Consider the following 16,315-nt stretch of genomic DNA (forward strand, 5'->3'; position numbering starts at 1 on the left):
ACTGGACTAAATATTTTCAATATACAAAAATGAATGCAGGCAGTAGCTGTGTCAGGGAAAGCAATCATTTGCGAAAGACATACGCTTCTCATCATGGTGACACCCCTTACCCTTATAACACTGCTCAGCCAGTCGCGCTGTTGACGCGCTGAATGAAAGAACAGACACTGTGACTACCAACCCTCAGAGCGCTTTGGTAAAGGCTCTGAAACTTTATTAACAATTGTTCGTTCTTTTTCTGTTATCACGGTCATATTTTAAAATCGTCGCACTCACCTTAAATAATTAATTGCTCAGAGTTCGAGTTCCCCGGACCACCGCCAAAAGTTTGGATTGTGTGGAGGGACGTGAACCTAGCCGCCGGAGAAAGCGATTAACTACTTCCTGCCTAGCAGCCAATCAGCGTCCAGCAGCTGACACCCCTTCGTCCTATAACTCAATGCACTTCCAGTCACGCTGCGGGCGTGCCAAAGGCAAGCCCGTCTGCGCCCGTCCTCGACCGGACGGGGCCGGGGGCCAGACCCTTTGCCCAAATGTTTCCAGAACCGCAGAAATACTCTAGAGAAGCCCTTCTATTCCTCCGGTCCTCGCAGTGCACTCAGGCCACACACCTCAGCTGCTATCAAGGCCTTTCCAAATGCCCATGCTGTAACCTCTCTCTTCTATCCCTCCCTTCCACCCTCAAGATGGATACCTCAGATTCACCTTCAATCTCTCATACCGACAAGAGCATAATCCCAATCCCTGAACTCACCTTCTTCAGCCTTAACTGCTGATCTCTTTCCAGGCACAAAAGAGACATTTTTGATCTGCTCGCAACCTCTCTACCAGCCGCTCTTTTCCTCACAGAGACCTGGCTAAATGATAGCTCTGGTCCTGATATTGCGACAGCACTTCCCGACAACTACACATACCTTGGAAGAAACAGGATGGGTAAAGGGGGAGGAGGGATAGCAATGATCTATAAAAAAAATCCTACAAATGTAAATGGGATGACTTAGATTTCCAGAACTGTGAAGCCGGACTCTTTAAACTCCTGTTGTCACCCAATTTCAACCTCTCTGGAACTCTTATCTACCGCCCCCCAGCACCTGCTAGCTCATGGGCGGCCTCACTCCTTGAGCACATTGCTCCTCTTCTACTGCACGCCACTAATTTTCTGGTTGTTGGGGACCTCAATATCCATCTAAATGACACATCCTGCCCCTCAAGTGCTAATCTTATCGCAGATTTAGCTGCTCTGAATGTTACCCTTCAAAATACAGGCCCCACACACAAAGCAGGAAACCTGTTAGACCCCATCTTCTCGAATCTTGATACCATCTCATGTAAACCCCATATTCCCCATCCCATGGTCGGATCACTTTCTGGTAGAATTCCAAATAAAAATCCAACCATCCTCTAAAACCCAAGCTTTTCCAACTGGACCCAGGGTGGCTAGAAAAACAAACAAATTCAATCGGTGTTTAGGAAATTCCAGGCCAGTAACCACCATCACCAATGTAGAGGATGAAGCGGTCATCTATAGATGGCTCAGTTCTGCCACCAACGCATGTCTCTCCCCCCCCCCCCCCCCCCGAGTAAGAAGTATTACAATCACCACTAGCCACCTGCCCCTTGGTTCACTGAGGCACTCAAAATGGAAAAAAACAAATATAAAAACCTAGAGAGACGGTGGCGCACCTACTATGATCCCAGCATTAAGCTATTATATAAATCAGCCCTAAATAAATATCACTCGCTTTGTAATACTGCTAGGGCTGAGCATGTCAATTTAACTATTTTGAATGCACAAACCGCCCCAAAGCTCTTTTCAAAGCTGTACAGGAACTCTCTGGTGCCACCTGTCAGCCCAAAGCCCCATCTTTGGACCCTACCCAATGTAACGTTTTGGCGGAATTCTTTGTCAGCAAAATCGTCAATATCTATTCTGATTTTGACAATCTTACACGTATACCGGCACCTCCTGAACCTGCAAGCTCTCCTAAATCGGGGCCCCTGGAACCCACCTCCATTAATAGTGACTCGCTTTTAGTGACATGGAATCCACTCAATATTGCCACACTTCGTAACATTATCAGGACTATTAAATCCAGATCCCCCATGGATCCTATCCCCCCCCATGTATTCCAAGTATTAGACTCCCCCACCCTCAATCTAATTTTGGAACTACTCAATATGTCCTTAAATGAAGCAAAGGTTCCTGCTGCACGGAAACATGCCATGATCATGCCACTGCTAAAAAAAGCTAACTCTGACCCAGAAATACCAGCTAATTTCCGCCCTATCTCCCTTCTCCCAGTATTCTCTAAAATCCTGGAGAAACATATTAACAACCAACTCACTAAATTCTCAGAGTTAAGAAACCTCCTTCATAAATCCCAGTCTGGGTTCAGGGCAGGTTTTTCCACAGAATCAACGCTATTGGCTGTCACCGAAATTATACGTAATCAGGTCGACAAAGGGGAAACCGTGGCACTTATTTTGTTAGACCTAAGTGCCGCGTTTGACACGGTTTCCCATTCCATTTTTCTCAATACGCTTCACTCATGCGGTAATACTGGCTCCGCACTAGAGTGGCTATCCAGTTTCTTATCCAATAGAACTTTTCAAGTCTTTTCCCCCACCTCCACCTCCAAAATACATAAGTCACAATATGGAGTCCCTCAAGGCTCCATACTAAGCCCCTTGCTTTTTAACTTGTATGTCAGACCCCTAGCAGCAATAGCCGAGCAAGCCGGGCTCACTATACACTCCTATGTTGATGATACTCAACTCATCTATTCACTTTCCTCAAACCCCAACTCCAAGGTATCCTCACTCCGATCTGGACTCACTGATATTGCTAACTGGATGCATGACAACAAACTTAAACTGAATGGTGGAAAGACCGAACTCCTTCTCTTTGGCAACAACACTGCTCTGTGGGGCCCCATCACTGGCCACCTCAGATGGGACCACCTCCATCTCCCTCTAAAACTGCCCACAACCTTGGCATCATCGATGACCAACTGACCATGAAACAACAAGTGGTCAAAGTTGCCTCCACTTGTTTGTTTCGTCATCCTCAAATGGCTTAGGAAGATCCTATGGATGCTCCCTCCATCCACACAAAAAACCATAGTCCAAGCCTTGATAACATCTAGACTGGACTACGGGAACGTTCTATACCTGGGTGCTAGCAAGGAAGTAATGAGTAAACTTCAGGTGGTACAAAATACGGCTGTGAGGTTACTCTGCAAACTTCCAAATAAATCCTCCACCTCAGCCTCACTGCGTAACTTACACTGGCTCCGTATCGACAGCCGTACCAAGTTCAAAGCCCTATGCTACATGCACAGAATCAACTATGGCACGGCTCCCCAATATCTAAAAACCTTAGTACACCAGTATCACCCATCCCGCCTACTCCGTTCCTCCAATCAACTCAAATTCCAAGTGCCCAGAATAAAGCGAGCTAGAATGGGCGGACGCTCCTTCTCGTATCTTGCCCCTTCCCTCTGGAACTCTCTCCCCTACCACTTACGTACAGAACACAACTATCTTAAATTCCGCAATTACTTAAAAACCTGGCTGTTTAATCAGTAGCCCTTCTACCATCACGGTTTAATCTCTTCATCCTTCGGTGTCCATAGCGCCGGGAAACCTTCGGGTAGCTGCGCGCTCTATAAATTTTATGATAATAATAATAATAATAATAATAATAATAATAAAAAAACACCTAAACAGTGTTTCAAAAGAAAAATCACGCGAAACTACAATTATGAAGAGGATTTTGAGCAACCTAACAAGAATAAACAAAAACACATGGAAATTACAAGACATCAGTTTAAAATGGTATTATGTGCAATAATACGGATTGTCAACCTACGTTTATACTAGGTCAAAAAACAAATACAACATGTAGAGCAACCTTTCAGCAAAAACCTTAAATCTTCATCAACAAATTGTGTCTAAAAACCACATATGCTACATAGAGCTGTGGTAGATATGTGAAAAGGTGATGTTCAGCTTTCGTCGACGAATAGCATTAAAAAAAAAATCAAGAATTCTGTTTGGCTGTTCTACAAATAAGAGCTAACGAGACTCTTCAGAGTTCTGACCTCTTTGGTGAAAGATATTTTTGGGAACATGAAGGCTTCCATTACCAAAATGTAAACTCCAGTATTACAGAAATTGAAAGATTTGTATACTGGACTGCAAATCAGTTTCATTCAAAATGTAATATGTTACACCATGCAACTAAATGTGTGTCCAAACTGTACATTAGAACTTGTGTCAAACCCCTGTTAAATAACGGCAACTAAATATGTAATTGTGATGATTCACCGATGTATTCAGAATAAAAGAAAAATCAATGTGTATTTCTAACTTAACTGCATCAAAATGTCTATTTTCACAATCCAATAGATTTGTTTCTCCCGTGTTTCAAAATGACTACAACCATATGACCATCTTGAACTTTCAATATTCTAACTCCATGTTACCAATGTAACAGAAATGTTACTTCTATCTGAGAAACACATAAAAAGGAAAACAATTGATTTTTTTATATATGTAACCTACATACTTTTAATGTCCCTCTATGATGCTGCATGGCACTGTACTTCAGGTTGTGTGATTGCACTACACCACCATCCACTGAAGTATAAGACACAGCAATAAACGGTATCACACCATAGTTCACTCTGATAAATGGCACTAAAATGTATGACAACTAACTTCTCAGTACACCCCTCCATGGTAACATAGCATACGAGAGTCTCATATTACAAAACGCTGCCCACAAATCCACTCACCAACAATCTACTTACTCCAATATAGATATTATCATATCCAAAATAATCCCCTGAACACTTAACAGAACAGACGCATAAGCTGAAATAGAGTCAACATTTCACTGTACTACAGTGTACAGCAGAGTATTTCATTTAACCACATAGAGTAAACTTGCCTTTTATCAGTACATAAGAGTCTATAATATTTTCACTCACCTGGAAACATTTGTATATGATTAACACAAGCTCTTTATTATTTTAAATATTTCGGTAGTTTTTAAAAGATCTTTATTATTATTCATTTTTTGTTTGAGGGATTTTTTCTGGAACATTTTAATGCTTTTCTAAAAAAAAGCCAACATGAACAATAAAAGAACAAAAAACGAACAGGATGGGGGATACCAAACGGGAGGGGAAATTAAAAACCCAAAGATGTTGGTGAAGAAACTTATGAGCTATCACTAGCTCACATAAAAGACAGTAAGTGCAGTACTTGCATACTGGTCCACTATATGGTACTTCTGCGCAAAAAAGTCGACTGGCACAGCTGTGCCAGTTTCAGTATACAGAGTATAGCAGATTGAGTGAGGGCTGATGGAGCTGTAGACAACACTGCAGAGTTTGAAGGGGTAAACAAAGTTGGTAGCCGTGGCCACTACTGATACTGTTGCAGCGGGCTCCTGCACCTCTAGCTCGCGCTTCCTTTCAGCACAGGCAAATTGTGTGGAGTAGATGGCCTCCAAATGCTTCCTCATGTTAGTTGCAACAAAGGAGTACTGCTACCATGTACCACAGGAGATAGCTTCCTGGCACAAATTACATGTCCCCAGCAACACATTTACTTTCTACTACCCAGGTGGAAAAGTGAAGAACTGCAACACCAAAGACTCCTTCATGCACTTACTGCGTTCCACCTTTTGTTCTTCTTGCATGATAACCAGCCCCATCTCCTCTCCCTTCTCCTCCTGCTGCAGTCCAAGATGTTCTTCCTCAGCCATTGTCAAACACAGAGTTTTAACAATGGTGCCTGCAAAAACCAATAATTTTCCTTGAGGGAAAACCTCAACCTTCCCCTTACAGACACACTGTAAATGATACAAAATGGGTGGCTACTTCCTGTAATTTCGAAAGTTTGTATCGAATAAAACGTTTTTTTACAACCACGGTACTACCACAATAGTATTTAGAAGTACTGCGTAATGGCCAACTACAAAAAAATGTTTACGTGTACATAAAGTAGACAGTTAGAACAGCCTTTGTGTATTTTGACAAACTATGTACATAATTACATCAAATCTTAATATTAAAACGATTGCTTTATGTGGGCTACCAAAACAGCCCAAAACTTAAAAATAGCCATCAACCATAGACAATATGAATTATGCCAGAAAGTAACAGTTAATGGGATTTAAACAGCCCAAAAGTACTACATTACACTAAAATCAAACACTGCAGCAAAGTAATAAATGTATTGCTCAGTTTAATTTCTCTGATTGTATAGATTCATGTTTTACACCAAAAAACCCATAAACATTTAATAGGAAAAAAAACAAAGGTTAAAGCTTAGTTGGAGTTAGGAATACATAATTTATAACAAAAAAAGCAGGTTTTTTTAAACTACACATACATTTGAAAATACAAGGTTATAGCACAAACTGTAAGTTATATCTTCTAGCACCGTCCAAACAATAAGTTACTTACCTCATAATATAGTGCTATCAAAAATGTTGACACACCACATGAACAATAACTCGCCAAGCTACATGCAAACTTATCATACATAATGTAATTACAGCTTAATAGGTGTTGTTAGGAAAGCTAAAATTGAACATAGTAGAAGTGATGCTACATGAAATGCTGCTAGCACTACACGATGAGGGGACGAGTTACAGTTCATGCAGTGTGTCAAGCTTTTTAATAGCACTATGTTGTGAGGAGCAATTTATACTATTGTTTGGATGGAGCAGAAAAAATGTACTGTTAGAACTATAACTTTGCAATATCAAATGTGAGTAGTTTACAGTAATTTCTTTATTGTTGTAATAAATAACAAGTTCCTTACTATAACTAAGCTTTTGTGTTCTTCCTTGAATACATAGAAGAATAAATGAATACCTAATTTTGAACACAAATAGCACAACTTACTATGTTAATTGTCAAAGTTAAATTCTGACAATCTAGTTTGCCAGAATGATAGACCGCTTTCTAGCAGATAAGCCATAACAACACACACACACACAAAAGTTGCTATGCTTGGATGTAAATCTTTGCAACTAATGCAGCGTTATCTTATGCATGTGCCATGTAGGATAGCACAATATACTGTCACGAATATAGATTATAAGGCCTAGGAAACAATACAGGATTTCATACCTCATCAAAACACATAAGTAAATAAAACATTATGCAGATTGTGCCAGAGACTTTTCCTCGATGGGAAACACTATATATTTGAGTAGCAAGGAAAAGGGATTTTTTTTTTTTTTTTTAAATCGACAGTTAACCTAATCAACCACAGCTACAACCACTTCATTGTCAACACTGAATGCAATACTGGTATTAACTTACACTCAGGAAGCCTGCAGGAAAGGGACATAGAGCAATAAATGTGACAAAAACTGTAGTCCATTTTGTGGACATGGGTTAATAAATCAATGACTAATTATTTTGTATGCAATCTGCGTGCATAAAGCAAATGCAGGTTATTACTACAGGAGCAAAAGCCTCCAGTTCAACAAGATTGCAAGCGCCCAAAAGAAGGTAATTAAACATTTAATTGTAGCATACATGTCAAGTCAGGCATTAAACTTCAACTCAACTTTTTGCCATACCCAGAAAAAGTGCAATACATGCAAACTGCATGTCACCTATAAGATAGTTGCCCAATGTGATACAAATAATTCATGGACATGTGATCAAAGAGAAAAAATACCTACATTGGTGTACTGGGATTAGACATGGGTACATGACATTAGAAGTCAAATCTTTTAGATGACAGCTTTAGTCTTGGTCATTTACCTACATTACAAAATGTTCAAACTGAGGGGCTACCAACATGACATCTGTGGATAGACTGCATGTTAACATTAACAAAAGAAAAAAATACTTTAAAATCAAGTGGATAAATCTGCCCAATGTTAGGAAGAGATTTCTGTATGAAATCTCTCTTAAAAGTATCACACTTAACAGAACAAAATACTGCTGTGAAATAAAGAGACGATCCTTCTTCTAAGACCAATGTGCCTGATATCTTGACACACAGAAGATATATTTTCAGTCATATGAATGGCACTCACAGTGCGTTGTTTTTATTAAACATAGGGTGTGCAAGCCTTTCAAAGTATGACAAAAAATGCAAATCACATTTAATGTTCAAAATTAACTGTTAGCATACGCTCAAGAGCATTAATTTTCAACCTTACGATCAGCGCTTAAAAATAAAATCATTCTAGCCAATTTTTTAAAAACAAATTACGTTTTACCTGCTTGCGGCCTAGTGCCAAATGATTCCAAGCGCGTTGCAATTTATTTCAAATCGATTAAGATCAACTGATAATTGAAATCTAAATGTTCTCCAGAGATAGTTTAAAAACTATTATCATGCTCTGATCAAACTTCGATGTGTGTATGGTCTATAGCTTCCAAAAAGACTACATGAAAATAAACTTTTCTTTATGAGTTTTACCTTTTCAGTCCCTTTGGTCCTCAAGATCAATTAACTCTCCATAGAAAAAAAGCAAACACTTCCTGCATTCTGAGAAGGCAACTCCGCCTCATGTCAATGTTGACCTCAGTCTAAGGTGTAGGTATGACATTGAGACTAATCATTTTACGAGGTAAATACCTCCAGTTACCATTCAGGATTTCAAGTCAAAAGATTTTCCAGCATAAGTTACAACAAACTGGCAAGACATCAGTAGACTCCCTAAAATGCTGCTGTCAAAAATGTTAATTTACCATCTAAGCCACAGCATGAACATTGTTTTAAAAAGAAATGTCTGCCCATTGCTGAAAACTAGTACTCATTTAATTAACCAAAAGAATAAAATTGCCATACTTTTGATACAGATGAAATATCAACATCAATCTTAAATCAAGTGAAGCAAAGAAACCAAAATTCATTTTCTTATAAAGGTTGGACCAAAATATTACCAAGGTGTAGTATAAGAAGTACTTAACTCCAAGCAGGCCAGATTTGATCAAAATAAACTCTATTGATGTAACTCTGTGAACGTTAAATGGAAACAAAATTGATATTATATTGTCTTAATGCTACAGGGAGCTAAGAAGCAACGGGCTCAATAGCAGCAGCTTTTAAAAATATAGTGAAGAGTGCAGTAATAATCCAAAGCCAATTAACTAAATTGAGTCATACACACAAGTTAACAAACTACTATGTAAAATCTACAACTCACCTGCGTCTGCAATACCATCTGAAAACAAGACAGGAAGTGAAGATTCCAAGATATTTTCTTAAATATTTGCACTAGTAATCTTTGGCTGCAGGTTAAGTTGAGACGTTGACAAATATATGACCCTGGTTGCAAATATGTACTTTACATAGAAAGTAAATATAAAGTGGAACATGAAATTTCTTTGACAATTGTTGCAGCTGGCAAGACTAATTTTTACATAAAAAAGAAAAAATTAACATTCGAGATTGTTTTGTTCAATGCCAAAAATAAACTAAAATGAAAAATCGGATATAAAAATGGAAACATCATAGCCATAACTCCTCCTACTAGGATCAGTCATCAGTAACAAACTATTTCAACTTACATTAAATCTAACTCTTCATACAGCGGCTGTATAAATAAATCCCCAAAACCAGTAAACCTCTATTTCAATCCCACAATCTAAATTCAAACGTGTAGTTCATCTCAACAACCCCAATCAAAACCATGTTGTAAGTCAGTCAACACTGCTAAGTATATGAGTATTTCCAAATACTACGAATGTAGTGATTAAGTGAACCTATTGAGTGCAAACGATTGAGTAACAGGGCCAATCTGATGTTTGTTACCGTTTATATCAAATCTTCATTTATCCAATACAATATTTACATCTCTTAACCTCACAGCATCTATGACTTTGGTGTAATCAGCTCTCCCATATACGAGGTTATAAGCTTAAATTGTAAAAAGACTACTACGAGAACATTCCAGTCAAACAAGAACACATCTGTGAATCCATCTTCTCTGCCAAGGTAAATTAGGCTGACACCTGTCATCCTCGATTTTGCTATTTTCTTTATAAGTAGGTGCATTTGGTGTTGTCCAATGCCATGAGATATAGACTTGGGCACTGCAAGCGCAGTTACAATCTTCTCCATTGGTTTATTTGCAGGGATGCCAGGCACACTGCATGGAAGAGTAAATCTTGGCATACTTTGAAAGCTATATCCAGACACTTCTCTCATGACGTTCCATACCTGGAAACAAAAATGTGATAATCTTGAGCACAACCACAGTATGAATTTGATGTCACATTCACTGTAGTGGAAGCGCCGGCAGATAGTATTAGGTTTCCATTTATTTTAACTTCTGTGGTGTTCAATGCCATTCGAGTAGGATTTTGTAGTAGCTACATTTTAGTCAGGATTTCTTCAGAAGATACTCCAATTGGTCCCCAGTTCTTTTCTGCTATTTCCGTTTCCAGTAATTGTTGCATTTAATCTCTCAATTTTTTACTGGTGCGTTTTGAAAACAGGGTTTTGATTATTGTGCCTTTCAATCCAGATATAGTCCTTAGCGACCTAAAGATTTCGAGAGAAACCAGATTGGGGACTTGAAGGTTTTTGAAGAAATTGGTTTATTAAGTTTGAAACGATTATCCAGCTGTCTGTACTCCCATGTTTGAGACTATTTCTCTCAGCTTTCCTGAAACGTCTTAATCCTATTTCAAGCAAACATGCCTTCCAGATAGATAAATCCTGCTTGTACATTTATCCTAGTTGTATTCTCGAGTTGCTCCATAGATGTGCTGCTAAATGTATACATCAATGAATACAGAATCTTTAGTGGGTTGAGTGCCACATCTGAAACGTGGAATGCATTATAGACTTCACCCATTGCCTTACTATAGCTGGGTCACAGTATAATAAATCTGATGGCTTCTGTTGGTTGAGGATGGTTACCTCCCAGGTAATCTGCGTAGGTGTCCGAATACAGCCAGGTAACATTTTCACAGAACTAGTGAATGAGGTCGGAAAAGAGCAAAGCACAAGTAACATATACATGTGTCTGCAGTTTTTATATAATTGTTTTTGAGGGTCACTTGTCTTGCTGCTGGACTTGTTCTGCCGCTGCCTTCCACTATGCTGTCCAAGCAAAATGTTGTATAAGGGAGGCATACTCCGCTTTTCGCGACAGCTCGAGTTTTTTCACCAGAGAAGAGCCATGATGCAAACCGGTGACAGGGCTTAATTGGTACTGCGTGTTTGTCAAAGATGCTTATTTTTCAGTCACTTGAAAAGTGTACTAGTGATTTGCAGTAGTGTAAAAAAAAAACTGCCCATCGTATGACTTTTCTTGAAATGGAAACAATGCGGGATGAGGTCATAGGAAAAAGGAGCGTTAAGGTTAGCTCCCAGATGGATGTGTGTAGAAATATATGTCACATTAATGCAGGTGGTCGACAAATCCGCGTGTGCTGTAGCGAGGCTCAAATTAAGAATGATTTACAAACAGCGGCGCGAGGTCGTGTACAGTAACAAAAAAAACAAATATACTGCTAATTTGCAAACTGTCAGTCAAAGAACGTTACGTTAGTGAAATTGCCTCTCTCTTGACCCCCAGGGACAAAGGTTTTCCCCAGCATCAAAAAGACTTACAAAGATAGCATTAATAAGCAAGCTCGTGTTAAAAAATAAATCAATCAAGATATTGCCATGGTTCTTAAAGCACAGATATTTACAATTCAAATCAGGCACTGACATATACATTCCGAAACATAATGACGATATACGTACACCCTGAGTACCATACAATAGACAGAGTGACAACATAAATATTCTAGGCGCACCAGACACGTGTGATTGTCACCACAGCATTACCGTAACACGTAAACAACAGTTTAGCAGCATATAAACTGCGGTAGCAGGCTAGTTTACAAATTCACTATATAGAGTAGCACAGCCAGGGTAATGCAAACTAAACTATCAACAAATTACATGTGCTCGCTGCAACTCCAAGGCACGATTTCATTTCAATGAAACCATTAGTTCAATTATAACATGGTCAAACAATATAGTAACTATAATCAGCAGATCCATCAGCTGAACAACGAAATGCATTATGTGGTGATGACAGACATGCAGTTAGGACCCGGTTAAAAATGAACGACCATCTCATCAATGCAGCTTGCTAATGACAGTGCAAGGAATAAAACACGTCAGCCTAAAAAGCACCCAACACATACAATCTTCACTCATCACTTGCTCGCGGAACGAGTTCTGCTTTTCCTTGTGGAAAAGAGGATGTTTGAATGAATTCTCCGAGCCTAGATATTTAGATTAAACGTGAACAGCAGCCCTGGGTACACTTGATCTTCATGTTGTTTACATCCAACAAGCACGGGCATCACTCCCCTGCAAGGCCAACAACTAGCTACAAACAGAGCTAGTTAGAATCCATCCAGCACCACCCGCTGCTACAGAAGCAGGCGATTCTTTGCGCAGAAAAAACAAAGGCCCAGCGGGAGCAACGCCAGACTGCAGCCGCACCGCCCCCCTCCAGCAGCAGCGCGGTTCTGTCTCTCTCCTAGCCTCCCGCCCCTCTCACCTGGCAGAAGCGCTTGCAGTAAGACACAGTGGCTGCCTCGCACGCTGCTTGCTCCCGCAGCCGGGTCTCCAAGCCTCGTAGGGTTTTCCGTAGATGCTGCACCAACTCCGGTGGCATCCTCCTCTTGTTGTCGTCTTTGGCTCCCAGATCCGGTTCGCCCTCCCCGTCCGCCATCTTCCCTCTCCCAAACAGCGCGTAGGCAAACACGTCATGTGACTTCTTTTCGTTGTCTTTCTCCTGCTGCCCAATGGTGTGGATGACGACCATGCGCAGGGACGCCCCTCAGGACGGGCGACGGCTGATGACGCCACAGCAGCAGGGGGAGGCTACAGGTTGAGGTTTTGCCTACTTTGGATTGGTGCGTGGCTTTCCTATGATAGCACGTGACAGGTGGGTGTTAAGTGGTCGCCATCTCGTGTGTATGTATATTTTCGACTGAATTCTTATTGTGCTGGAGATGGATGTCTGTCTCCCGGGGTGTCATTTGCACTCCTACTGCGCGAGCACAAACATTTCCCGTGATGGATTAGCTTTTGAAGAAGGCACTCGTGCGACAAACAAGCGCCCCTCTTAGTAATGTGTCTGCTAGAGGAAATGCATCTGAAATTAGAATAGAACACCAAATGGGAGGACACGCGTGACACTCACAATGAACAGTGCAGCAGAAGTTTCTCTGCCTTTTGACAAAGATCAAGTGTGGTGTCTGCTCCTGTGAGAGTGAAACCACTGTTAAGTGGGAGTAATTTTGATATTTGCTGAATGGACGACTTTGACTTTTAAGCTAAATACATTTGCATTGTATATGCATTTTTTTGGAAAAGGCCCACCTGAATTTTAAGGAAGCAAGAGGAAGGACACCAGCGTGCTGGTGTCAGTTTTCTCACTAGGGGTGCAAAATTGCAACCCTGCGGACCAGTGGTCAGATCTTAGACCTAGGTAACGGTGCTCTCTCTAGTCGCTCTATCTTTCCTGGTGGTAGACTGATGCTCCAGGCCTAACTACCCTCCTAATATCTTTCATATGCCTGTCAAACGTCCAGACGTCTTGGCTAAGATCAAGTATAAGAGGCCTTCTGGCGTCAGTAGCCCTACCCTCAGAACATTTCTGGAACCAGACACTGACTGCTAGCAGCTGAGACAATGTGTGTGTCATTGTTTACCCTAAATGTCAGGAGTGTGAAGGATCAGGGAAGGCGGTTTGGTACATTACGCTTCCTGGCCCCTCAGAACTGATATATCTGTTTTCTATGGAATGCAGGATTCTGTACGCCCAGGCCATTGTTTTGGTCCTGAGGGAACCATTGCAAATCATCCGGAGTCGCCATTGTGATCAAGGGGAGGTATTTCACTACAACAAGGTTAACAAGCAGGTGAGCCCTGAGGCTCATCGCTCATCAATGTCTATCCCCACTCGTAGAAGAATGAGCGGCTAAAGATGTTCAGGGTGCTCAGGATAGAACTAATGACCTCCAGGACCATCCTGATGGGTGGTGATTTCAACTTCTTAGTGGAGATGGATAGACAAATTGGGTCAGACTCTGCGGGTATGGACGTGACGTCCAAGCTGTTGGTGGAGATGATAGATGAGGCGTCCCCCTGGGATGTCATGGGGCCGAACACCAGGAATTTTTCTTGGAGTAGGCTGGACGGATCCATGAGCCCCCTCGCGGCCATCGCACGACAACACAACCTCAGCATAATCTCCTACGCCGACGACACCCAGCTGATCCTCTCCCTGACCAACGACCCCGCCGCCGCCAGAGCCAACCTGCACGAAGGGATGAAAGAGGTAGCCGAGTGGATGACGACCAGCCGCCTGAAACTGAACTCGGACAAGACGGAGGTCCTCATCCTGGGCTCCTCACCCTCCGCCTGGGACGACTCCTGGTGGCCTCCCGCCCTGGGCACCGCACCCAAACCGACAGACCACGCACGAAACCTGGGCTTCATCCTGGACTCCTCCCTCTCCATGACCAGACAAGTCAACAACGTCTCCTCGGCGTGCTTCCAACATCCTACGCATGCTACGGAAGATCTTCTGGTGGATCCCCACCGAGACCAGGAAGACCGTCACCCAGGCCCTTGTCACTAGCCGACTGGACTACGGCAACGCCCTCTACGCCGGTACCACCGCCAAGCTCCAGAAGAGACTCCAGCGGATCCAGAACGCCTCAGCCAGACTCATCCTCGACATCCCACGAACCAGCCACATCTCCGGACATCTGAGAGACCTACATTGGCTCCCCGTCAACAAAAGAATCACCTTCCGCCTCCTCACCCACGCACACAAAGCCCTACACGACCAAGGCCCGAGCTACCTCAACAACCGAATCAACTTCTACGCTCCCAAACGCCACCTCCGATCAGCCAACCACGCCCTCGCCGCCGTCCCCCGCATCCGAAGAGCGACTACAGGAGGAAGGTCCTTCTCCTACCTGGCCGCCAAGACCTGGAACTCCCTCCCGACCGACCTGCGCCTGACCCAAGACCACCTCTCCTTCAGGAAGAAGCTGAAGACATGGCTGTTCGAGCAGTAGCGGCACCCCCCTCCCCCCAGCGCCTTGAGACCCTACGGGTAAGTAGTGCGCTCTATAAATGTCTTTGATTGATTGATTGATACATTCACGGATCAACTTCCTATTCACATTCCCAACTATAAAGCCTGGGCAAAGCTCCACGGTCGCGGTCCACTTCTCTGACCACAGAGCAGTCAGTTTCCAGAGGGAATTCATTGGGAAGTTAGTGACAAATCTCAGTTGTGTATGTAGAGTGGAGGGGCATGAGGGACTTCTTTTACTCTGCCAGAAAGTGGTGGGAATGGGTGTTGGACAGGCTCCGGTGCTTCTTCCAGGATTCAAGCAGAGCTGCTGCATGGGACAAGAAGAGTGCGTTCAGGAGGCTGCAGAGCAAGCTGCTCCTATTGTACGAACACAAGCTCTGGGGATGGGATGTGGATGACGAACTGGAGGAAACCCAAAAGGGTTTACTGTGCATGGTATGCATGGTACTTCCTATATAGAGGGGGTTGAACTATGTGTACGCAAGTATGACCTACATCCCCTTCTCAGTAGGTATCATGCCTCTGATAAGTTCTTACTGTTCCTATGGTAACTGATGCGGCGTCCGATAACAGGACGGTCTTTAAGTATTGCCTTATTCTATATCCAACCAGCCAGCTCCAGAATGGCGCAAGCGCCATGACTTTATTGTTCCCATGGTAACTGATATCAACTGATGCGGCACCCGCCAACAGGGTGGATTTTACTCATCGCGCCTTTTCCGAATTTGATGAATTTCTTCCATAAATATCTATCATATTTGATCGTCTCTTTAACTCACATTTTTCCCACAGGGATCCCGCCAGATCCACGTGTTGAAATTCCAGCATAATCGGAAATGCGCATGTGCAATGACGTTGCCGTTCTTATAGTAACCGATGCTACGCCCGACTTGAGAATGCATTCTTTTTCATCTTGCAAGTACAATATGCCCACCGTGATATGGTTTTGTTGTATGACATGATGTCGATATTATTGAAAAAGGTTTTAATTTACGGAGTCATAACAAGCCGCCGGCATTAAATACCATGGTTACACCCACAACTCGTTCTTAACGGGGTCGTTACTTATTATTAAACAATTTACTATATTCAGCTTATTTGGTATGCTGATATTTTCAATCTCCATTATAAATATGGTCATTACCGCTGTTTGGGAACAGGCTAAGATGGCGGGGGTTATCTACAATGTTGTGTCTC

At 42.2% G+C, this 16,315-nt stretch overlaps 1 protein-coding gene across 2 annotated transcripts in view; it reads right to left on the minus strand.

Annotated features, from left to right (window-relative positions):
• RLF (RLF zinc finger) overlaps nt 1–12,792 on the minus strand; it is a 320,814-nt gene extending 308,022 nt beyond the window's left edge. The window contains exons 1-2 of one of the 2 annotated variants that reach the window (XM_078682708.1): nt 12,560–12,760; nt 5,683–5,805 (exon numbers count right to left, since the gene is read on the minus strand). Coding sequence is in view for 1 of the 2 variants with exons in the window: in XM_078682707.1 (XP_078538833.1) it covers nt 12,560–12,733 (174 nt within the window). In the remaining variant the exon portion in view is untranslated. Of the gene's footprint in view, nt 1–5,682; nt 5,806–12,559 lie in introns of both variants that reach the window. The other variant, XM_078682707.1, reaches the window with a different exon arrangement.
• Between the last annotated feature and the right edge of the window lie 3,523 nt (nt 12,793–16,315).

Source organism: Lissotriton helveticus, chromosome 3_1, assembly GCF_964261635.1.
Source record: "Lissotriton helveticus chromosome 3_1, aLisHel1.1, whole genome shotgun sequence".
NCBI classification, from domain to species: domain Eukaryota; kingdom Metazoa; phylum Chordata; class Amphibia; order Caudata; family Salamandridae; genus Lissotriton; species Lissotriton helveticus.